Genomic DNA, 25,982 nt, shown 5'->3' with positions numbered 1-25,982 from the left:
CATGTCAGATCAATATTTTGAATGCTCTACCATTCGATTCATTCGAAAATTCGACTTCATTCGATTCTATTCGATGTATTTAACGGTTATTCAAATTTTTCTCGCCAATATGGTTGGTACGCTTTCAGAAGTACTGGAGCACGATACAATTGAACTTTAAACTCGTTTCGAATAGTCGACTATTCGATTCATTCGACATTCGCTTCCCTAATGTTTCATTAAACGCTATTTTGAAGCGTTGATTATGAGAGAAAAACATTCTTTTAGAAGTTACACCCATATGTGACCAAAAAACGAAAATCTTCAATTAAATAACATCATCGGAATTATTCTCGTGCTTACTGTGAAAACATGTTATTTCTAGCGGGGCCGCCAGGCGATTATTTCGAAGATCAGCGAGGATTTTTTTGTGAGGAGGATCCTCCCTCCCTCCCTCGCATCACCGTTGCGAGGATTATTACGATTTTGTCCTAATGGCAATGTATTTTTTCGGTCCCGTACGGAAAAATCAAGCACGAACACCCTGTGTTTCCAACCGACTGTCATTTATTCATTATTTGGACATGATGCATTACGTCCTCTGGTCCTTTGCAAGAAGGAAAAAAAAACAAAAAAAAAATGACAAATTGGCTGTGAAAAAATGAGTGTCACATGATTTCAAACTTCAATGAAAAAAAAATTATTCGAGAAGAATACTCACCATGCACTTAGTTCCATAACGTGGTTATGGTTTCCATAAAATAATTGAAGATTGTGAAGATTTTCAATTATTCGTTCGAAATTTTGATGCTTTTCCAGGGAAGAAAAAACAAAGATTCCATAGTTTTTTCAAAGGTATCTACATAACCCTTTCGAAAATTCACAATAACCAGCGCTTATTTTTACTCACGCAACCGCGACGCATCCGCAGCAACTCACACATGTCTACAAGGAACACATTCTCCATCCGATATCTGCTCTAGTGCAATGCCGCGCGCGTCGCAGTTAAACGTAAATATTTTTTGATTCATGTTCCTGGGAAAATCTTGTTCCTTTTTACGAATGATAAAAAAGGAATTTTAATAAATCAAGGAAATTAGTTATGGATACAGATTTGAAAAAGACAAATAAAAAGACAGGTATAAGTAGAAGAAAAATATACCATTTCTGCCAATCATTGATCACTAGCACTTTTAGCGTTTTCACGATCATATCAATGGTATTGGGCAGGTTTAGCGCTGTCGGTAAGAGGTCCGGCTGTGGCTGTACGATCGATCGATGGTTCGAAATCGCCGCAGTGCTCACCAAGTCTTTCATCCTTCCGAGGTCGAAAAACCGGTACCAGACTTGTCTGGGTGGATAAAAACCGACCGACTTGGCACCGACGACCAGCCCCGGGAATTCAAGAAAATTTTTATTTTCTATTATATTATATGTATTATATATTATTATATGTATTTTATGACACATCGGCTAGGTTCCGGAACTCATTGTGTGGGCCAGTTACACGTTCGTAAATCTCAAACGATTCCGAATTGAAGTGAACGTGGTGGCGCGGGTCCCAAGCGGATTTATTTGTGACAGGCATGATATTCATGGTGAATTCTTTATTCATGGTAAAAAAAAATAACCCCATTCCTATTCTCTTCCTTCCCTCAAGCACTTCTTCCTTTCAATTTCAACACAAAACACTTTAATTGGTGGCAAGCTTGTTTATTTTCTTTATCGAATTTATAAATTATAAATTTATAAATATAATAAATTCGAAATTTATTTACTCAGTTAATCAGGTTCGTTAAATATTTTACCAGTTAACCCATGTACCCCGTAACCATTGTTTAGTCGAATAAAATTCGATGTTTCCATCGTGCCAACACAAAATAAGAGCTCTGATTACCAACCACAAAAAGAACACCACGTTCCATCAAACGACATCCGATCCGACTAGAAAAATAGGATTCCGTTTAAAAGATTAGGAGGAAAATCCAGAAAAAGTATTCTGCTCTTAGAGCTGAATCGTCGGCTTCTCTAATTTCAGCTTTAGTTCTGGATTCTCTCCTCAGAGAAATTTCCTTCAAAGACCTGTTTATTCAGAAAATCTACGGATTTATGAAACTACGACCATGAGCTTAGAAACTTTCAGACTGTTTTTTTTTCTCAGACTGTGGAACAGTCCTATGTGGTCGAGTCTTCCCAACGATGCAACTTATTACGCCAGAGAACATTCAAACTAAAATAAAATGACTTCTTATCATTTATTTATTGCTATTATTAATTTATTTACTACCTATTATTTTATTATTTTATTAATTTTTTCATTCTTGATAATCTTCTTAACAATTCGATAGAAAAATCTGGTTGTATGAAAGCAATCAGAATTTTCCTTCGGATTATTGTTGGAGCGCGAGCGAGTTGGATTTCTTTTAGCTCTCGGAGTGAATAAATTTCTTCCGGATCAGCTTCCATTTCCAATTTTTCTTTATCTCTAACAATTACTAAAAAGAAAATTCCATAAAAGTTAGCATTTACAGTTTCTCTGTATTTAAACGAATCTTCGACATTTTCTATGGTGTCTCAAATTATTTTTTTTCTCAAAAACTGTAAGCTCGTGGAGCCTTCGCCAACACTTTTTAAAGAAATATAGACCACTAAGGTGGTCCTGAAGAGAAAATTACCGTTCATTCCGTTCCTACCTTCTGTTATTTGGGTCTAAAATAGGTACATACGTCAATCGCGCAATTGCCTCCGTGGATAATATTAATACGGGAGAGTCGAAATTTTCCTACGTGTTCTTCTACCAGAGAAAAGGAGAAAAAAAGAAAAAAGTGACATTCTCTTCCAGATCGTTAATAAAGCATCCTGAAACAATATAAGCCAGACATTTTTTACTTTTCGAATGCGTCAGCGGAATTTGAACTTGCGATCGAAAGAAAAGCGTCGGAAGAAATTGCGCTGCATCCATTTAGATGCTGCTAGGAAATAGAGTTTCTATATTTTTTGTTGGAAATATTTATTTTATTAATATTTTTTATTGCATATATTTTCGCAAATATATTTTTTCGTTGCAAAAATCCCATCGAAATAATTTATGTGCTATTGGAGCAGCATTAGAGGAAGAGTGAGTGAAAGCAGAGTAAACAAAAATATGAAAATTCAAAAAGTTACTAAGCTAATAAATTTTACTATTCATTTCAATTTGTTTACCTTTTATATCCATTTTTCTACTTCTTTTCTTTTTCTTCTCAATTTTTTTTATCACAGAAAATGAGCTACGCATGAAAAGTGGATTTAATTAGGGGAAATGTCAGACGTTAGCATCTTACCAGTGTTAAATTTCAAAAAAAGAGAAAAACTGTTTGAAAATTTAAAAAATTATTATTTATCGATGATAAGATCGTAATTATAAAATTATTTTATAAAGAAGTTCTCTCGTTTAGTAACCATTATTAATAAAGCTATTTAAAAACAAATACTAAATAAGGAGATTTGAGATAAAGGGTAATTTGGTATAAAATAAAAAATATTTAAGCGAGAACTGAGTATACTAATCTCCCTATCTGATATCTACTGATTTAAAAAAAGAAGCTTCTAGTTCATTTTTTCTGTCTTCACTTTTGCTACTTCTTTTTCCTTGCTTCTTTTTTTTTCTTGTCAAATTTCTTTCACCTTTTATCTCCGTTACTTTCTTGGAACACTACTAAATGTAATGGTATCAATATCAAGTACTTTTTTTTAACTCTTTTTCTTTTTTTCTTTTTTTCTCTTTTCCCATCATTTTCAATTTTGGTGCACTTTTTTTCGTTGGATAGAGAACATTTTTACTGTATGTGGACTATTTTAGTCAAATGGATGATTATTAATACGAAGATTCCAGAAATCTCAAGGTTGGAATCCAGAATTTTTTTCTTGTGATTTTTTTTTTTGGAAGAATACACAAATAGGTAACACCCGAAATCGTTTGAGCTAATCAGGAGCAAATTTTGAAGAAAAAAATCCACTTGGATCTAACTTTTTGGCCTACATTTGTAAAATATATAATCCCCCTTAGAATAGAAAAACAAGAAATAATGGGAAAAATACAAATAAGAAAAAATTTAATAATACAAATGTAGAAAATATAAGAAATACGGAAATTCTTTTCTGTTCTGCAAAAGCATCGAAGAAGTTGAAATAAAAACAGAAATACTATTAGCAGCAAAGAAAAAATTACAATTAAATTTACATTACAAAAAAAAACGCACAGCGAAATAATACAGTGTTTTTTTTGAAAATTTGTTTTTGTTGTGTTATTATCGAAAATATGTATAATATAAATATGCATGTAATTATATATTATCATATTGTGTTTTCTTTCACCATTTTTTTCAATTTTCACCATATTTTCCTCGTTCAGGGATTACCGTCAGCCTTCCCCACCCCCTCCCCCTTGCGATTAGAGCACTAAAACTCCTGAGCCATCGAATCCCTTCTGGATGCTTTACCAGGATTTTATACATTAGCCGTGCTGCACCTATGAGTAAACGAAATGCACTATCTATCTTCCGGAAATGGAGGGCCGAGATGAGGGGAAACGAGTTCTGTGCCGGAAATCACACTAATCTCCCCTCAGCGCTTCTGCATAACACATTCTCATTCCGATAAAATACGTATCATCGTTGCATCGAGGATAGAGACTCCTCCTTCCGGTTCCGTGTCTTCTGGCACACTTTTATACGTGGTGCATGGTGGTCCTGCATGGATAATGAGCAGCAGCAGCAGCAGCGGCCACAGCTCCCTTTCGCACTCCGCAACTCCGTTACGAAAGAAAAAAATCCTCTCTGTGCGGATTCGTCCGAGGAAGTCGGTCCGGGAGTTGATCGTGAATGTGTACGTCCAACCAACAAATAGCCTAATGAACATCGGGTCTTCCCAAATAGAGCGATGAGAGAGTGTCGTAAATAATGCGCTTGGGGTGGAGACGCAGAGAAACGCGATACGTAGTCGGATGAACTTTGCTCCGGATTCCAGCAATCCAACCAGCCTCATCGTATATTAATGGGAGTCAGGTGACCTCGTGAATACTGGAGGATTTTCATCGCTTCCTGTTAAAGTAGATCCGTCGGTGAAATAAAATGGTCTTTTAAAGGAAAACTATCTTAGAATTTTAGCTTCTGAATTCGTCTGCAATTACGGACATTCGGATTTACCATACCCCTTCTGTATTTTTAATGTAAGGTGGGAAGAAAAATTGCCACCTTTATGTTTTTTTTGGTTGAATTATCGGTTGAAATAATTCTATTCCAAAAACGATTCTAGGATCTGAGCTTCTAGATTCGTCTGCAATTACGTACACTCGGATTTACCATACCCCTTATGTATTTTTAATGTAAGGTGGGAAGAAAAACTGCCACCTTTAGGTTTTTTGGTTGAATTATCGGTTGAAATAATTCTATTCCAAAAACGATTCTAGGATCTGAGCTTCTAGATTCGTCTGCAATTACGGACATACGGATTTACCATACTCACTATGTATTTTTAATGTAAGATCCATAAGCGAAACTGTCACCTTTTGGGTTTTTTTTTTCGTTTTAATGTTCGCTTGAATAATTCCCTTTCGAAAAAAATTGGTCTTAAGATGAGCTTCTGAATTTGTCTGCAATTGCGGACATGCCAGACCACCATACTCCTTATATAGATTTTTTTGACATAAGATGTCAAGCAAAACTGTCACCTACATATAGGCTTTTTGTCGGTTGAATTATTCGTTGGAATAATTCTCTTTCAAAGAACAATGACCTAAAGATGAGCATCTTAATTTGTCTGCAATTACGGACACGTTCGTCCACCATACTCCTTGTAGATATTTTAAATGTAAGATGATGTTTTCAATGTGGGAAATTGTCACCTATAGATTTTTTCGTTTTCTAATTTTCCGGAATAATTTCTCGTCAAAGAAAAATTACATTAAAATGAGCTCGTTAATTGAAATTAATCTAATCAAAATTTGTCTGCAATTACGGACATGGTGGAACACCTTACTCCTTTATGTATTTTTAATGCAAGATGATGAGTTAAATAAGCATCTATAGGTTCTTTTCGTTTATTTTTTTCTTTTTCTTCCCTTTTTTCCCTTTTTTTCCCCGGATTTTTCTGAAATTCCCTGGAATAAGTCCGGTTGATCTTCTAGAACTGTTTCCGCCTTAAATGCGAATCCCTCTCGGCTGATTGTTCCCCATACGTGTTCCAACGCCAATTTCCGATCAACTCACTTTTAATTTCCATTCAAGAGTGAAGAGCAAATGAAGAGAACTTAACGAAATTTCTGCATCCAGTAACAATTCTGCTTTTTTCCATTGTTTTATGTGTAAAAGAATGGAAAAAGATTCAAAAAGTAATCTAACATCACATAAAATCGGAAGAGAATTTTAAATGAAAAATTTATGCGTGAGAATTTAAATTTTACCGTTAAGTAATTACCAGGGATGAGGATTTTCGTTCTCTTTTTTTTTGCTAGGAATTTTTAGATGCACCCTAGAAATATAGGGAATACAGTAGGTTTTTGCAAATCAGTGTTGTTAGATTTCGTAATTTTTTGCTTTATTTCAATTAAAAAATATTAAATATGTCGAATATAACATAAATAAATTAATAATTAATAACCTGTGAAAGCAAAATCATTTGATCAAAAATAAATCTGCAAATTACAACGAAAGCTACTGGAGGAGATCTTTTTTAAAGAGTTCTAAATTTCTCGTGGTTTCATGGAAAATTTTATTCTAATTTTCTGTGAAAATGTGCAAAAAAACGGATAGAGCTAAAGAGCTTCCTTTTCCCGTATTCCGGAAAATATTAAAAAGAAAATTTTCACAGCATATTCACAATTGCAGGAAATCCGTTGCAAACTAGTTTTTTTCCGCCCATTTGCAATCGAATGTATCCTGAGAATTGAGTGCAAAATACATTTTTGCACTATTCTGCAAGCTATAAGTAATGTAATGCAAAAAAGTAAATCCTAGAAATTTCCATGAAGTTGTGGAAAACTAGAAAAAATCAATTACTTCAAAAAACCTTACCAACCATTTAACAATTACTTCTTTACCATTTTTTTGTAGATGTATTTTCAATCACTTTTATCTCCAGTTTAATTTTATCCTCACTCAATCAATAGTAATCAAACAGTAGTAATAATCAGATCATATAATATGAGAAATAATTAATAATGCAATAAAAATAATCTCCTATACTACTATTCTTATATAGTATCATATTAAGAAATATATTTTAGAAAAATCAAAAGTAAAGTCGCATGGCGCACCAGTTTATCGACACCGGAGGGATGAAAGTGTTCTTGGGCACTGGGGAGGTTTCGAACCCTCGACCCTGCGGCTACAAAGACAGACCTCTAACCGACTGCGCCACACCCGCCTGTTTATTATCATTATTTATTTATTTATTTATTATTCTGTTATTATTATCAATTTAATCATTATTCATTATCGCACCTATTATACCTATTTATTACTACTATCATTTGTTTACAAATTCATCTTATTTTATTCTATTTTTTTTATTCTAGGTATTATTGTCATCTTTTTGCCATTGCTTTTTGTTGGTTGAAATTTGGAAAGTTTGAAATTTTCAAAATTTCTAATAATGTTGTCAAAACATAGAAGAAAAGAATTTTTTTGAAATATAACAGAAGAAATTTCCCCGGGAAGAATTGCAAATGAGATTTGTTTCCGTTCGCGGAATCTGTGTTTCTTTTCCGTGTAAGTTTATTCCCTGTTCGACCGCATAATTTGCGAGTTTCCTAATGAAATTTTCACCAAAAAAACCGGATGTAAATGACAAGTTGGCGGCGACGACGACATGGGCGGGTTTTCTTTCTTTCTCTTCTTTCTCTCTTTTTTCTCTTTCCTGGATGTCCATGTTACTGCTTCAGTACATTCAACCATATTCCATGCGTGTCGCACTCAGAAATTTTCACGGATACCTCCCTGAAGGAGAAAGTAGAGAGAGGATCGTGATGAGTCGTTCGTTCGTTCGCATTCCGATCCGAGTTCAGGATTCAGACGATCGATGATCACATCGGCTGCTTCAAAACCCCCCTCACCCAGTCGCTCCTGGAAAACGCTGCTCGTCACGCTATTCCACCGTCATTCTCATAAATTGTCTGCAATTACGACCAAAACGAATGGGAACGAGATGCGGGGGGAAAAACGGCTCTAACGGGGGGTTATCATCTGCTATCCCCAGAACGAGCGCCCATAACTCTACACCATTCCAGCGATGATTCCGTGCTGACATTTATTTATGTGTTTACATTTAATGCTTAAACCGATAGTTCGCGAGCACCAGCGGTGCAAATTATATTGTTTTAAAAATGTATAGCTGCTTTGTTGAATTTATGACCATGATTAATTTTTGGGGGAATTTTAATCTAATTTAAAATTTTAGTCTTAATTTTTATAAAAGTATAGATAAATGTGTATGTATAAAGTATAGATAAATATATAGTTTTTTTTTCAAAAATCTTCTGACTCCGAACAAGTCTGGTTTCTTTCCCCTCTTTCTTTGGCGCATCGTGTATATAAATAAATAAATAAATAAATAAATAAATAAATAAATAAATAAATAAATAATGAATACGTAAATAAGGAGTTTTACAATTTTCGCTCTTGCTTCACATTAATAATCGACAAGTTGCAAATCAATCATTATGCCAGGATTGAAGAAAGGTCAAAGTTTTACACTTCTGAAAGAATAAATAAGTAAATAAACAAATAAATAAATAAATAAGTAACCAAATAAACTAATTTATGATAATAATGTGAAAATATTGATAATGAAGATTTTATGACAATATTTAGTAAGAAAATATATATTTCTCTTTTAGGCAGTGCAAAAATTAATGTCCCTCAAACCCTATGTTGTGAATATTGTATGAAAAATAAATAAACAAATGAATAGATAAATAGATAAATAACTGATTTGCGACAATAATATAATATTTAACATAAAATATGTATTTCTATTTATTTTTTTTTATTATTTATTATTTTATTTGTTGGGCTGGTGAAAACTAATGTTCCTATGGTGTAAATATTCCATAAATTAATAAATAAACAATAAATAAGGATGCTAACTTAATATTTAACATTAAATATGTATTTCTATGTTCTAGGCAGGGCAAGAATGGATGTCTCTCATCCCTACCATGTAAATATTGCATAAACAAATAGATAAATGTGTAGGAAAATAAATAAACAAATTAATAAAACAAATAAACAAATTAATCATAATGATACAATATTTAATACAAAAATATGTATTTCTATGCACTGGGCAAATGAAAAAATAATGTCCTCATGTTGTAAATATTCCATAAATTAATAAATAAACAAATTAATTAATGGTGATATTAATAAACAAACAAATTAATGATAATAATACAGTATTCAACACAAAAATATGTATTTCTGTGCACTAGGCAGGGCAGAAACTAATGCCCCCATGGTGCAAATATTTCAAACGGCATCAATATATGCGCCGCATAAATTTATGCGGCACATTTTTATTAATTCTCCGAAACTATACGGATAAGAGGCTCATAAACGAATAATGAATGAATACGCGTAGCTCGACTGATTTCTGCTCTGACCCGCCGACTAAAAAGTTCAGCTGAAAATGAACTAAGGTAAAAAAATTAAGAATAATTTGGGAATAAAACTGATAATATATATATATATATATATAAAATATATATATATATGTTAAAACAAAAAAGTCATAGAAGAAGAATTAAAAATTTTAAAATGATAGCGATAGATTTATGTTAAAAGAAGGTTATGGAAGGAGAAAATGATAAAGATAGAAGAGAATTTCACTCTATTTTTGCTCCTGTTCCACTTTTAAGAATTTTTTAAATATTTTTTTTTCAAATGATAGCGATAGTTTTATGTTAAAATAAGTTATAAAACAAAGTTTTTTTTTCTCTAAATAATAGCAGTTGGTTTTTAAAATAAGTTTATGGAAGGAGAAAATGATGAAAATGGGAGCGAATTCCACTCTATTTTCGCTCCTGTTCCACTTTCAAAAATTTTTTATTATTTTTTATTTATTTCAAATGATAGCGGTAGATTTATGCTGATATAAGTTTATGGAGAAAAAGTTGTCCCACTTTCAAAAATTTTTATTTATTTTTTATTTTTTTAAATAATAGCGATAGATTTATGTTAAAATAAGTTTATGGAAGGAGAAAATGATGAAGTTGGGAGCGAATTCCACTCTATTTTTGCTCCTGGTCCACTTTCACAAATTTTTATGCTTTTTTTTTCAAATAATAGCGATAGGTTCATCGTTAAAATAAACCTATAGAGAAGAAAATGATGAGGACAGAAGCAAATTCCACCCTATTTTTGCTCCTGGTCCACTTTCGAAAATTTTTATTTTTTTATCGTTTTTTTTTCTTTCTTCCAACGATAAAATTTCATGAATCTGCTTGAAGGATTCACAATTTACGATAATTATCGTTTCCACACGAACACATGCTTATACACACACGATTTGATATACGGATGGACAGATCTAAGTAGTTGCTAGCATCCGGAATAACAAATGACGTCCGAACACGTCAATGTCTCAAATAAACGACGACGCGAGTTTTTCCTGCGCGAATTTTCCCCGCTGGAAATCTTTTTCGAAACATTTACGGAAAAATCCATAAAATTTCCTCATGACCATTTAAATGTTCCATTTTGAATCGTGCACTTACGGATGCGAATACCACATTGCAAACGTTTTCCTTCTTGCAAAACTGAAAAAAAAACAGAATATAATGTTTTAGTAACATGGAAATCTGAGCTCAAAAAACAAAAAACTCGATAAAATCTATTGTATGCGGAAAGAAAATGATATTTCCCACGAGTCCCTTTTTGGAATCATCCAGAAAAATCCATAAAATTTCCCCCAACCACTCACGACTCATTAAGTGTTCAACTTCAATCATTTAGGCACGAACCCCATTACAAATGTTTTTTCTGCGAAATCAAAAAATATCTGCAGTCGACAATGCGGATAGTTTTTTTTTCTGCAAAACAAGCTTAGAAAATGAAAACTCGATGAAATCCATTAGAACCTGGATAAAAATGGTGGTCGTGGCGGTTTTTCCCTACAATTTCCCATATATATCAAACTATCGGTTTTCATCCTAAGAAATTCGCAAGGAAAACGTATTCGATGGGTTTTTCCGAAAGCCAAATCCATAAAATTCCACGAATTTTCAATTTCAATTTCAATTTTTTTTCGCGGAAATTTTTGCTTCACATTTCCATATTTCCCTAATACATAGAAGTTCTATGAGGAATCCTAATTCCTTCAATAGCACAAAATCAAAATTTTTGTTTACTTGTTTATTAATAAAGGAAGTTGAACGGGATGGGTGAAATGTAAAAATTGTTTGGGAAAAAAAACCCTATCGAAGCAGAATTCAACAGAAAAAGAGGACGGAAGTGAAAACTGTGCCATCCACGAAGCCCACATAACTAATTGCCTGCGCAAGATTACAAGATTAGAATACATAGAACAGAAATGGGTAGGTAAATAAAAAGTAAACAAATTTTGAGATTATTATTTTAGGAAATTTTCCAGGAAAAAAGGAAAAAAAGAAGAGGAAAAAAATTAAATTATTATTTTAGGAAATTTTTTAGGGAAAAAAATATTACAGAACCTCTACGAAGAGTTCTAATTCCTTCAATAGCAAACATTAGAGCACTTGTTTATTTGTTTATTAATAGCATAAAATTATGTTCCACAGTTTTAACGTTTAAGCTTAAGTTTAAGGTTTTTTTTAATAGAGAATAAGAGCCACAAAGTTTTCCGCTACAGTAATGAACGAATTCCACGAGTTCCACGAATCGCTCACTGCTTGGATTTTTAGCGATGAGTCATCGCTTCCATCCACATTTATGAATCCACAGCATAAACAAATATGTAAAAAATCTTCGACAGTAAAAAAGTATGAAATTCAACATCAATACACTTGTTTACTTGTTTATTAATTAAAAAAACTAAACAAGTGGTGGTGGTAGGTGGTGAGGTGTAAAAATTATATATATATATATATATATATATATATATATATATATATATGTAAAAATAAACATGTGAAAAGAATAGTATAGATGAAAAATATAATGAAAATTTCCTCTAATTCTTTCTCAGAATAATTAATAAGGACGTGAATGAGGAAGGATTTCAATAATCGTAATTGTAATTATTTTCCATTCGAGAGAGAGAGCGAAAAAAATTATTGAAGTGCTAATATTCATTTAACCTTTTATTTTTCTCTATTTCTATTTCCTCGTGATAAGAAATAGAGGGAAATAGTGGTGGTAATTTTATTTAAACGGTTCGGTTATTAACTTTTTAGCGAGAAGTGACGAAGTTTCTTAAGAAAAAAATATAGATTTTTTTTATACATTAACATTAATTTCAAGCCATAAAATTGAATTTCTCTTCATGTCGTGGAAAATTATTCCAAGGAAAATAAAGGAATCCATTCTGGAAGTCCACAAATCTTGAATTTATTTTAGATATGTATAAATCTTTAACTCAAACACTTTGGGAAATCGAAGAAAAGCTTAAAATAAAACTGCTACGGCCTGGAAAAAGGTAGATTAAGGGGAAAAAATAGAGAAAATATGTGAAAATATGGAAAAAAATTACTTTACTCTCATTTTTAGCCATAATTTTTCCAGCAGATCCACCCATACCTCTGTTCAATACAGCAATTTTTCTGGTAATCTAATTTTCTATGGAGAAAGAAAAACTAGATACAGCTGCTGACAGCTGTTCCGTTGTATGATCCGCAATTACAGACAGTCACACATGCACACAATTCTCATTTTAACCTTAATGAATCGCTTTAGTCGAACGTCTGATGAAATATTCTGGAATTATTTTTTTTCAACGAAAAAAGTCACTTTTTTAAACATGTGCAATTTTGCTGTAAAATATGCCAGGTGTGTGCAATTGCGTACAGGAACAAAACAGCTGTCACTTTTTTTTGAGGAAATATTGTATTTTCCTGGAATTTCCAGCGTCTACAGATGTTTCAGCATTAAGATGATTAAGCTACCAGCTCAGTCAAATCAATCTACAGTACCCTATCGTGAAAAAAAAAAACAAGCAGAAAAATTCCCATAGCTTAACTAATAATAAGCAAATTAACCGGACGATTCCGTGAAACGGTAATCCATGAAGCGCGGGTCCCATAAGGATTCATCGATTTATTGATTTCAGTCACCTAAAGTGGTGCATGAATGTGCGATAATACAGTAGACAGTGAAAGTAACGCGCGCATATTCATCAAGCTTAAGCTAACGGAGATCAATAAATCGATAATTTAATAGCAATAAAATTATTATAAATAATTATAATAAATTATACATGGTAGTATTCGATGCTATTAACTTATCAGAGTAGTTTAAATTAATCACCAGGATGGAGAGCGTTAGAGTATAGAATAGTGGTGCGAGAACTGGTCCCGGGATCTTGAGCGGAAAAAGAACTACGCCCGTTTGACCGTTGTTTTACAATTCTATTGTTTTTCTCTTAATTTTTATTTAGGAAAAAAACCTAAACATTAACGTAATGTAATGTGATGGGTCTCTTATTATTAATTATGTTGGAAATGAGTTTTCAGTTGGCAGAGATGGGTAGAATCCAAGAAAAAAACTTTAATTAACAAAAATAAAAAAAAATCACTTTAAAATCAAAAAACAAAAGAAAAACAACAAAATTATATCGAATCTTCTAGAAATTTCCCTAGACTCTATTTTTTTCTGCAGAGATTTCACTTTGGAAGCAAAATAGCAATGGAAAGAGTCAGAGAAAATGGTCCTGGATTTGAATATAATTTTCCAAAGTGCTTTCCGCATTTTTCCAGACAGTTTCCTTTTTTTGATAAAATCCCCTGCCAAAAGTGCACAGGCTGAATATCTGAACATAGCACGTGTGCTTAGAATATGTACATATGTTGCACTTTAGTAAAATATTCCAGAAAAAAAAGAGTGATTTAGAAGTATATCCAAACATGTTTCTCTCTCGCACAGCTGAACTCATATTTACTCCTTCGCATGGATGCTTTCATCAATACATGGAAAGAAAGGCGAGTTACGAGACGGACGGACGGACGGACGGTCGCGGTATCGGACGCAATTGCCTGAGGCGAAGAATTATTGGTCTTTGTTTTGAATTTTTGAAGAATTTTGAATTTTGAAGAATTTTTCGTTCATAGTAGCTACCTGGCTATTATTTTATTTATCTATTTATTATTTATTATTTGTTGTATCCTCCCAGATAAGTCTGCTACCAATTTATGGTCCATTTACATTTTTTATTTTTCTTTAAATTTATTTACCGACCCCGGAGGGACGAAAGGCTCGGCGAGCACCAGGGCGGATTCGAACCATCGACCGTGTGGCTATTGTGGACCTCTTACCGATTGCAATAACTTATTTATTTATTTACTTTTTCGTTGTAAAGTGGCGCTGACGCGACTATTCATAAACAGGCGAAAACTGGTCCTCAAACAAGTTTTCACACTATTTTTTCTCGATCTGGAAGTAATATTTGGATTCATATGTATCTTATTAATATATTATAGAATACCATTAGTTGAAGACTAAGGCTGTGGGACTTTCTTTAAATTCCCGCTCTTTTCCTAACGTAACTTTCGTAATGAACAAATCCAGACTAACCCAGCTTAAACTTAATGATTTTACGCTCCTATTGATTCTGCATTGTCTGGATTTAGAATTTAGAGTTAAGGCGATAAAATAACTAAGTCCCTCACCGGATAATGTTATTTAAATCCCCCTTACTTTACTTTTGGCTCAGCCACTCCAATTTACGGATTGAAAAATCAATTTCTTAGCCGAAAAACCTCTAAATTTCGCTTCCAGAGATTCTTACAAGTAAATCACTTAAATATCAGGAACTTTTTCCAGTTTTTCCGTTATTCACATGTAGAAATTTCTCGAAACTCGACAGTCTAAAATTTTACCCACTCCATCTGTTAGCGCTAAGACTTTATCTAATGTTTATGTATCTTCTGGAAACTTCTCCGGAATCGTCTGCATTAGAAGCTAGGTGAATTTTCAGAGCCAAACGAATTTTTATAAACAATTATTCTCTATCCTAATACAAATTTCCCCATCCTAACAATGAACGTCAACGTTCTTGGAACTCTTCCCGAACATTATGCTCTTAACGAAATCCCTACGGGACACAAAGGAAGCTTCCCTATGGCCACTAATTGCGTCAACGCTACCATAGTCTACGACGAATTCTGCATAATTCACATATACGACGAGTGCAGCTCGTCCGTCTGGATGTGGAATCGTATCCAGAAAATCCCGCATGCAGAAAAAAAAGCAGCTGTGAGCACACGTCTGGCGACACGTTTATTCTTAATGGGATTTTTAATTCAGCATTCGTTGCACTTTTCTTTAATTTTTGCCAGGAATCGAATCGCTACAAATTTAAAAATAGAAATTTTTTGAGAAAAATTGCAGAAAGTCTGCCATGTCCATTAGTAAAAGCAACTAACATTATTACTACTATTACAGTCTTACTAGTACTATTACAAAAAAATGATCAGGCACTAAATTACCAAGATTTTCTTGTAATTGTACTATTGTATTATTCAAATTGTATTATTTTAATCAGTTAATGACTGTGTGATACAGTGGTGGATCATCCAACGGGGGCACGATGCGTTGCACTTTCCCAAGAAGTTACATGACCGCGTGATACGCCGGTGAGTCACCCTGGACATGACACACCGGTGGGCCACTGCGGATGAGATACATCGGTGGATCACGCTACGGAAAAAACAGTGTGATGCACCGGTGGGTCATCTAGGATGAGATACATCGGTGGATCATCCTAAATTAGATGCATCGGTGGATCACGCAACGGAGAACAGTGTGATGCACCGGTGGATCTCCCTGGATATGATCCAGCGGTGTGCAACCCTAGATTAAATACATCGGTTTTTCACCCAACGGAAAAAAATGTGATGGAACGGTGGGTCACACCGGATATGATACATCAGTGAGTCGCTCCGGATATGATTCACTGATGAATTACCCTGAAAAAGATACACCGCTCGGCTACGCTATGGAAAACACTGTGATGCACCGGTGGATCACTTTTTTATATGATACACCGGTGGGCCATCCTTGATGAGATACACCAGTGGTCACGCAACGGAAAAACGTGTGATGCACCGTTTGGTAACCTCGAATATTATACACCGGTGGGCCACCGTGGATGAGATACACCGGTGGGTCACGCAACGGAAGACGCTGTGGTGCACCCGTGAGCCACACCGGATATGATACACGGGTGACTCGCTCTGGATATGATTCACTGATGGATTACCCTGAAAAAGATACACCGCTCGACTACGCAACGAAAAACAGTGTGATGCTCAGGTGGGTCAGCATGGACGTGATACACCGGTGCATCACGCCCCCCAAAAAAGTCACTTCTTCTCTACTTAGGCAGAGTTTTCGTATCAGCACCTACTCTTATATTTTTTCTCTCAATATGAGCTATGATCTCAGATAGATACGGCGGCAAATACGGATGTTTAGCGATTCCGAGACGACGCTCTCGACTCGATGAGACGGAAGCGCTCGGCAAAAAATGCATGTGCCTCTCTCGACCCCACAACTATTCATACGATGTCCTATGCATTATTTGTAGAGGAAGTGATCTACACATTCTTGCAATTCAAATGCCCCACACATGTATCCCTTTGAGAGCAGCAACAACGGGGAAATCCTTGAATATCCTCGATTGCCTGAAATTCTAGCCAGACCAGGAATTAGAAACATTAATTTTTCCCGATACTCTTGAAAGATTGCTGTGCTGCCTCTTTTAAGCAAAAAAAAATATCAGGTCCCTATACATAGTCAATGTCGCGCTAGTATAAACGCGCTAAGATTTACAATAAAATAAAATACTAGATATTTACAATAAATCAATAAATATGCTTCTTATTGAACATCGTACCGAATAAATTCGAATACATGCAGATTTAATGACAAATTATTTTTCGAAAAAATATGCGTAACTATTTTAAAAAATTTTAGTATTACAAGATTTAATTAATTAAATTATTTGTTATACAGTATTTTAAAGAATTTTAATTAAAGCGTACAGTATGCAAGATTTATGTAATTATTTATTTATTTATCATACCCAGAAAATTATCCAGAAAACTTTGTTTACTTTGATTATAATTATATTATAACATTATTGATTACTTGACTACAACATTATTGATTACTTGATTAGTTACATTGTTTACTTACATTACTAAGAAGAAATTTGCATGTTTCGAGAAACGAGCGCCCACCAAACACACCGCAATTGAATTTCCCTTAAGGATTACGCTATTCGCTAATGGAATCGGACTAATCGGCGAAGAAACGCAAAGGGAAACAAAGTGTTCCGATGCGGTTACATCCCAGAATTCCGGATTAAAATTGCTGAAATCCCGAAAAACTACTCTCCTCGTTTGCGTGGATTAAAGGATAATGCGCACCACATGGCGTTATCCGTTCGGGACTCTCCGCAGCAGGATAGCACTGCGCGTGTTCGACGGCAATTTATTTATTTGGAATTGTTTGATGTTTACGGACGTGTGTTTGCGCCGCGCATGTTACAAGTCTGGCACCAATTTATCAATCCTGAAAGGATGCGCGGATTGGTAGGCTCAAGCGCGGTTTCGAACCATCGACCGTAGGTAGTGGCAGTCGAACCCACTTACCGACTGCGTTACACCCGCCCCGCAAAGATGATAATTTCTTGAAAAAAAAAACAGAAAATATTTGTAAAATAAAAAAAATAAAATATTTGAAATAATAACAGAAAATATATTTCGATGAGAAATTCGATTAACTCACTTAATTGATTCTCATTCAATTCCTAGCAAGTGTTATGGATTTGCAAATCATAAAAAGTAGCTTCGCCTAAAATTAGGACTGAAAATATTTGGAAATATTTTTTTTCTGAATTAATCGCGCACGATATATTAATTTTATACCATGAAGTGTTTGTGCAACGTCCTCTTCCAGGAATATAGAAAAAATTCATTGCTTTCAGAAACAATGTAAAAAACCAACTAATTGAAATAAGGATTGAAAAATTTAGAAAAAATGCAAATACAGAAACTCGTTTACTCTGTAAATCCAAGAAATTTGAGGTTAAAGTTGAGAAAAAAGTTTTAGTTTCAAAAAATTCTAAGATTAAAATATAGAAAATTCTTTAAAAAACGGTACAGATGATAAAAAAGATAAAAAAGATGCAAAAATGATATAGATAAGAGGAAATACGTAAGAGTTGTCCTCTACGACGTATTGTCAGCTTCAATAAAATAATAATAATAATAATAAATTAGTAATAAAACAATAATGTACTTAAATTAATTGAAAATAAATTTTTAAAATAATTTTCAATGATAAAATTTCAGTAGAATAGCAATAAATGAAAAAATAAACAAAATTCACCCTGTGTTATTAGAAGAAAATCTCTCTAACGGTTATTTTCAACACTATAACATTTATTTATTTATGAATTTCTGGCCAATTTCTCGAATTTTCTCCGTTCTTTCGACATATTTCGTATGTGCATTCGAACATGTTTTTCCAGAATTTTTTCCCTCGTTTCCTTAAGGCTGCGTAACGGTGAAACTTCGCTGAAAATTAGGCAGCGGCAAGCGAAGAGAAAAAGAAAATTGAAGCCGGCCGATTTTCACACACACACCGCCATATAGCTTGTAGTAGCTTGGCAACTCGCTTTGTTCGGTTTCGATCCGGGATGACGAATCTCCGGATTGGAGAGGGGAGGAGGACACATAAACACGAGAAAGCTCTGTAATCTCTCGTCGTATTCGATGGATTTTCTCATTTTCTCGGCTCCACAGATAAGAAGATGTTAAGAAGACCTGCCGTCGTGCAGGAAGGCAAGCAGGCAGGATGAATGGAATCATTTGTGTGGATTTAGGCCTAAGGTTTCCTGTTTTAGCCGTCCGTCATCCGTCATGGATTCCGATAATCCCGAAGCTACCGTATAGATCGTTATCGTTGCGTCAGTCAGTAAGCGGCGATGTCTGAATAGGCTCCACCTCATCCCAAAAGCAAAATATGCAAGGAGGATTAGTCCAGTCCAGTCCAGTCGAGGAGGAGAATAAATGAAGTCGGAGTACCACCAGAAATTCGTCGTCCTTCTCGTCGGCACTCGTAAATACCCCCCACCCCGACTAATTGGAATTTTCATTGACGACAATTTTCTGAGTGTAGCCACTGCACGGACACGGACGAGGCTCATTTCAGACATTTATGGATTTTTTTTTGCTCACCCGGAGAACTGAAACTGACGACATTCAAAACGTTTGCCTGCAGCAGTCAAAGTCAGCAAAAGTGCATCTAACGTCAGTTCCATGCCAATCAACTTCCGGTAAAAATTCGTTTTCTCGCGAAAAAAAAGAGCTCGGCTGCCGGAAATATGAGAATTTTTCCCGGCTAAATACCCTTATGGGATCTGAAGCATACCTTTAAAATGTCTCTGAGGAAGAATGACGATTTTCGAGACGAAAAAAATTGAAATTGATCGAAAGAAAACGCATAAATCGTACCCTGGGGGGAACTTTTAGGATTTCGCAGGAAAAATTTTCACGAATCGTTATTTTTTTTAATGATTCCCTGGAGGTAATAAAATGGGATTTCGAGGAGAAAAAAGCAACCATTAAATCCATGAATTCCATTTCGATGCACACTGTTTTTCTATGGAACAAATTCATACATAGAAATTCGTTCAGAATCAAAATCAAAAATTCAAGCATTCAAAAATTTTAAAAATTCAAAAATGTCTCAAAATTCAGTACAGGCATCAGGAGTGCTGTTATTGTGCTGGAAAGAATCGTTACGGGGAAAACAATGTGTACTCATCACTTAATGTGAACTTAATTACATATAACATCCGTAATACGGACCTAAAGCGAGAAAAAAAAACCTGATCAAAAGAAAAGAAAAATTGCTCCATTCTATAATATATTTTTTTATATCTGCTTAATGATCTACTACTGCGGTAGAGCTGCTAAAAATTTCTCTGCACAAGGAAATAGTATAATATATATAATATTACCTAATAGAAATGTTTTTCTTAAAACTTAGAACGGGATCTGAGAGTATCAAGAAAAAGAACCTCCACAAGTTTTCTGGATATTTTAATGGGAAATTTCCCCACCTCATTCAAATCTCATACCTCCTTATGAATACTTATATGGAGCGAGCATTGGATGCGAAAAAAAACGACGAAAAATGTTTACCAGTAAAATCTAAGAAAAATTGCTCCGAGAAAAGGAAATATAGGGGAAAAATAGCAAAGGAAAAAAGGAAAAATGAATATGGATATGGAAATTTGAGCAGAGCTGAGAAGAAAAAAACATCTCCATCTATTTATCAGAAAATAAATAGCAATGAATAATAATATAAATAATAAAAACAATAATAAAATAATAATATAAATAATAGAAACTAATATAAATAATAAAATAATAATATAAATAATAAAAAAATCTTTATAGAAAAGCTAGAGAGAAAATAAGATGTGAATTTTCAAAATTCTCGGGATTTAATTTTAATGGATCCCATTCGCGGAACGATTCCCATGGCGTCCTTTAATTATCCGCACGTGACCGCATGTTCAGCACTCGGAGTTTATTTGTGCACGAACGAAAAAAAAAACGCTCATTAACCACGGGAGACGAAACGAACGAACGCCTCCCGGCATTGTTATTGTTGACTTTATTTCAGGAAGAAAAACGCTACGAAATTCCCTAAACTAACACTAACATGGAAAAATGAATCCATACGATGTTGTTTATTCAAGAAATTTCTCTAGGATCCTATTGAAAACTGAGCTGATGTCACCGTATCGAATTACAAATGCAAAAGAAATGCGAACATTTCAAGTATCCGGATGGTTTGTTTTCAAAAATTCAAAATCTTTTCAAGAAAATATGGAATTCTTAAAACGATTTCTGAATATTACATATATGGGAATTGTGGATATTCCTAGGGTTCTTAAGAAGGTAATCTTTGGATATATCTCAAATTTTATTGATTTTCAGGAAAAATAATTTAAAATTGTAACGTAAAACTTATTTGCAGATCCTAAACGCCTAGACCGATACGGACTGATATTCACTAAGACATAAGGCTCAACAGGGCTTCGAGCATTAGTTCAACAAACAGCGAGAAGAACGGATTTTAGCGAGAACTGGTCCCCTTATAATATTTACCACTGCAGTTTCCCTTCTCTCAACAGATCGCAACTATTATTCTAGATAGGACAACGCGTAAAAAAATGCGTTAAATTAGAAGTAAAATCAACCATGGCATATTTATTTGAACAGAATATACTAGAAAAACTACTATCCCTGCTTTTCAGTCATTCACGACAAGGTACTGCAATTTTTCGGAAGAAAAAAAAACTCTATTTTTATTTTATTTTTTATTTTAATTAATTTTTTTATTTGTATTTTATTTATTATTTAGAGTATTTTTAAAGCACCTGGATTGAAAAAAAATAGTTTTATTTTGTAGTCAGCCTCAGTATATCGCGAAAAGGAAAAACATTTTAATTTCATTTCTTCTTTTCGAATTCCTGGGAAAGAGGAAAAAACACTGCAAAAAGAAAAACTTCGCAGGATTCATGGGACCTTAAATTTTAAACTTAAACTGCAATTTAAATTTGCCACATCGCCAACGATCCTATAATTGCAGAAAAATATAAAAAGGCTAAAAACGATCGACGTGAGCGCGAAAATCATACTAAATTAACAATAAAATAGTAAATGTCCTTTATTCTTACTTCATTGGTTACGGTATAATTCCATATTATAGCATTAAATATTCCACAATCGAACGACAAGCGAATAGGAATTTTATGATTCCATTTATTTCATGGTTTATTCTAAACGATATATATCATCTATTTATTTATTTATTTATTTATTTATGTACCCACGTTTGTTGTCTCCTTTGCGAATCTTTTGCAACCATGGAGGCGAGCGGCAGCGTCTAATCACTCCTACACCTCACGTAAGAATTTTTAATTACAAAATCCAATCCTATCCTAAAATCTCATACGAGACTCATATATGGTGAGAAAAATCGATAATTCTCCCCTCAAATAACACCGTGGGACGTTGGGACTAGTACTAGAACTGGTAGTAGCGAATATTATGATGACTGCCTTCCCCTAGATGCATAAACGACTGTCATCATTTTAAACGGGTAATGGCATAGATAACAGCGAATCATGTACAACAACAACAACAACAACAACAACAGGCACCAAACTAGTGTCAATCTCCACTCCCATAATTTTAGTCCAAAGAAGAGGAACAAGAAAAGGTGGAAAAAAATCCAGAAATTTCACAAATCGAAGGAAATTTTCTCGCTTCACCGCGTCGCTACCACTACCACCACCACCACGATGAACAATTCATTATTTTCTGCTGGAGTTCTTTCAATGGATCAGGTGAAGAAGTGAGGAAGAAAGTTCGAGGAATGGAGAGAAAACTGAAAATCACCAGATATCATGACTTCTAGAGTTGTGTAAAATTCCGGGGAAATTCTAGTGAGCTCTGTTCCATCTCGGTTTTTTTTTTGTTTCATGGCACATCTGCAGGTGTTTTCAATAAATAGATAGATGAATAAATAAATAAATACTACAAGATCCAGGAGGATTTAGACAGCTTGAGAGGAAAAAAGACGAAAAAAAATCCTACAAGGGAGAGAAGAAACTGGACAATGACGTCATTGGGAAGAGAATTCCCCCGTTCGGCGAGAGAGGAAAGATTTTGCAACTACGGATTGCACCAGTCGGGAAAATCCCAAATCCCTTCTATCTATACATATGTGTTGACGTGACCTCTGGCAATGATGTATGATGTGATGATGGTGACAGACGAATCGCAAAATCCATTCAAAAAACCGGAAAAAGCGTGAGAAAAGCGCTCCGCATGAATACGATGTTAATTGCCGCTATTTGTACCGAATAAATCCGAGAGAATCAATTCAAAATTCATGCGAATCGAATAAACGAACGAAAACGTTTTGTTGAGACGTTTTCAGAATTTTTTCTCGTGGACGATGAAAAAAAATATGAGAAAATTCAGACTTAGAAAAAAAACACATCGAAAAACACTTACATCTTGTGGATACAGTTGGAATATCAAGCGTTAGTAGTAGATTTTTCGTTGGATCCTCCACGTTCGGCATAGCGGCCGACGTTTTCACCGCAGACGCCTCAGGCAAGTCGACTAGTAGCGGTGGGCGGTCCGACGAATCATTTGGTGAAGTGAAACCGTAGGGACTACTTGGTGCTTTTCGTCGGGAATTTCGTCCACCACCACCATCACCACCGCCACCACCACCGCCACCACCAAATCCACGTCCACAAAAACACCATAGGGAACGTTTTGGGATGGTGTTCTTTCGTGTTGGCACCGCTAATCGTGTCGATGCGATTGGGGAATTAGACGATGGAGCATCGGGAACGGCCACAGGTTGTTTGGCCGGCCCACGGCCCTTAGGCCCCACCGCTTCGTGTTTCGTCGACGGCACTGCTGGCTGGAGTGGTCCGATGCGGAATAGAACTGGAACTGGTTGTTAGTGGTAGTGGTAGTAGTAGAATAAGGAATAGGAAGAATTTGACGAAAAACTACAAGATCCCAGCCGCCGTCCACGGATCACAACACCATTCGTATCAGCGATTAGGCGAGCGAAACGAGGGCGTCGACGCTCCGATGACGAGTGTTTTTCTGGGCGACTGCGTGCGTGCGTCGTCCGTCCGTTCGTGCGTTAAAAACGGCTGCCGCAGTGTAGCGCTGAATGTGCCGCACGTTCCTCGTATGTGGTTGGTATGTACGAGCGGCGAGCGATTCGAGAGCCACGAAGAGAACGAAGAGGAGGAGGAGGAGCTAACGAGGCTTGCACCGCCTCCAATATATTATGAACAACTATGGGTATGTGTATGTGTGTGTGTGTGTCTGTTATGCTAATGTTGGTAGAGCAGAGAATTAACGATCTACATACGCTGGTACCGCCCCATCCATCCGATATCCTGAAAGAGTAGCGATATCCTGAAGACAGAAGAAGGCAGAAGAAGCAGGTACCGACAAACGGAAGGAAGTCTTAGATGGAGCTCTTCTCCAAACGGAAATCACCATCAAGACATTGATGAATCCATGAATCTATTTTTTTCGACAGTTTCAGAGCCGTATAGGATTTTTCCAGAGAAAGAAAAAATTGTTGATGAAAATAGGTAATACATTATTAAAATTTTTATTTGTTCTTCCAGAAATTACGGTAAGATCGCCCGAGGTTCCACTGTTCTTGACAAAAAATTGTTGACTGACTGTTGTTGTTGACAAAAAATAAACTGAAATTTGGACTTCTCTTGGTCCTTCTCTCTCTTTTTCTTCCTCTTTTTCTTTTTCTGCGGAGAAAATAAAAAGTCGGGGAAAATCCCCTACAATTCAACCTCCTCTCCTCTCGATACCCCGCGAGGTACAAAACTAAGGGACGGTATAGGTAAAATAATATAACATTATTAATGTATTACATGTATTTGTGTATATATTTTATTTGTTTAATTATTATTATTCTTGTGTATGTATTTGTACTAATAACTCGGTGGGAATCTGTGAAAATGTGGAAGTATGTTCCCAGAAGTCTCCAGGATCCTGCACAGAAAGCTGGACATCACAGCTGGTGACTACGGTGCGACTATAAACGCTCTAGCGCTACGCTAAAGCGTTTATAGTCCCTACACCACATAAAGTTTTTGAAAAAACCAACTTTATGGTCAGCATGGGAGCAGAACTTTGCGGGGCAGTGCTTTGTCATCCTGGCTGATCACGTACCACATATATTAAGGGCCATGTCCCACTTTTAGATGAGATTTTTTTAGATGTATATAGAAATTTTTACTAATATTTCTTTATTTTTTAGAAAATAAAAAAATATAAGATGTGTATATAATATTAGATATATGATTTATTATATATTTAAAAAAATATCTATCTAATATTATATATATACATCTTATAATTTTTATTTTAGATAATTTTTTTCGGATAGATTTAGATTTTTTAAATGTCCATGGGACCCGTCAAAAATTGCGCAGTGACATCAGTGTAATTATTGGAAATTTTCGATTGAAAAAAATAGAAAAATTAAGAAAAAAAAGAGAACAAAACAAATTGAAGCAAAAAAAAACGGGAAAAATAAATTAAAGTAAGAGCCAAGACACAGTTATTCATTTTTGAGATCATTTTTGAAATATCCTTTCAAATCGTTGATCCAGAACAAGTCATCATTCCACAAATTGCAATCTTTATGCCAAGATTTAATTTTTTTTGAAGATTTTTGAATTTTTAACTTTAACGAACTTTTAAACAATGTAATTGATGTCTTTGAAAGAATTTTGTGTCATTTTTGTTTCTCTCACTCCGTATTTCTTTCAGTTACCTTCTGTACTATATTGTACCAGCGCATTTTCTATGTATGGTCCAAGTTTCATCCAAACCATGTTACTTAGCAGTAATATATCAAAGTTACCTTAGCTAAAGTTACCTTCTGTCTTTCTAAGTTTCTCTATACCAATGTATATTTCAAGTTGAATCAAATTAGTTAAATTAAAATTTTAGGTTGAGTGTAGGTTTTATGGTGAATTAAATTAAAGCCTTTTTTGGAATTTTTTTTTTGTGTTATCCGAGCGGTGACGTTCTCCTTGAACTGTACAGTCTCTTCGTTTTTCCATAACCAGAACCATACCCATATTCAGTTGGCGGGTGTGGCGCAATCGGTTAGAGGTTCCGCCTCCTGCACGATCGATCGGAGTTCGAATCCGCCCTAGTGCTCACCAAGCCTTTC

At 34.8% G+C, this 25,982-nt stretch overlaps 1 protein-coding gene across 4 annotated transcripts in view; it reads right to left on the bottom strand.

The window, feature by feature from the left end:
- The window catches only part of RB195_008746 (uncharacterized protein), a gene marked incomplete at both ends in the record, with an annotated part of 98,769 nt that extends 73,131 nt beyond the window's left edge, over positions 1 to 25,638 (bottom strand). For 3 of the 4 annotated variants that reach the window (XM_064195393.1, XM_064195391.1, XM_064195392.1), the window contains 2 exons: positions 23,255 to 23,675; positions 24,906 to 24,953. In XM_064195393.1, the coding sequence (XP_064046536.1) occupies positions 23,255 to 23,675; positions 24,906 to 24,953 (469 nt within the window). Of the gene's footprint in view, positions 1 to 23,254; positions 23,702 to 24,905; positions 24,954 to 25,577 lie in introns of those variants that run through there. The other variant, XM_064195390.1, reaches the window with a different exon arrangement.
- Between the last annotated feature and the right edge of the window lie 344 nt (positions 25,639 to 25,982).

Source organism: Necator americanus, chromosome III, assembly GCF_031761385.1.
Source record: "Necator americanus strain Aroian chromosome III, whole genome shotgun sequence".
Classification (NCBI taxonomy): Eukaryota; Metazoa; Nematoda; class Chromadorea; order Rhabditida; family Ancylostomatidae; genus Necator; species Necator americanus.
The sequence above is the reverse complement of the archived record's forward strand: the minus strand, read 5'-3'. Positions and strand labels throughout refer to the sequence as shown.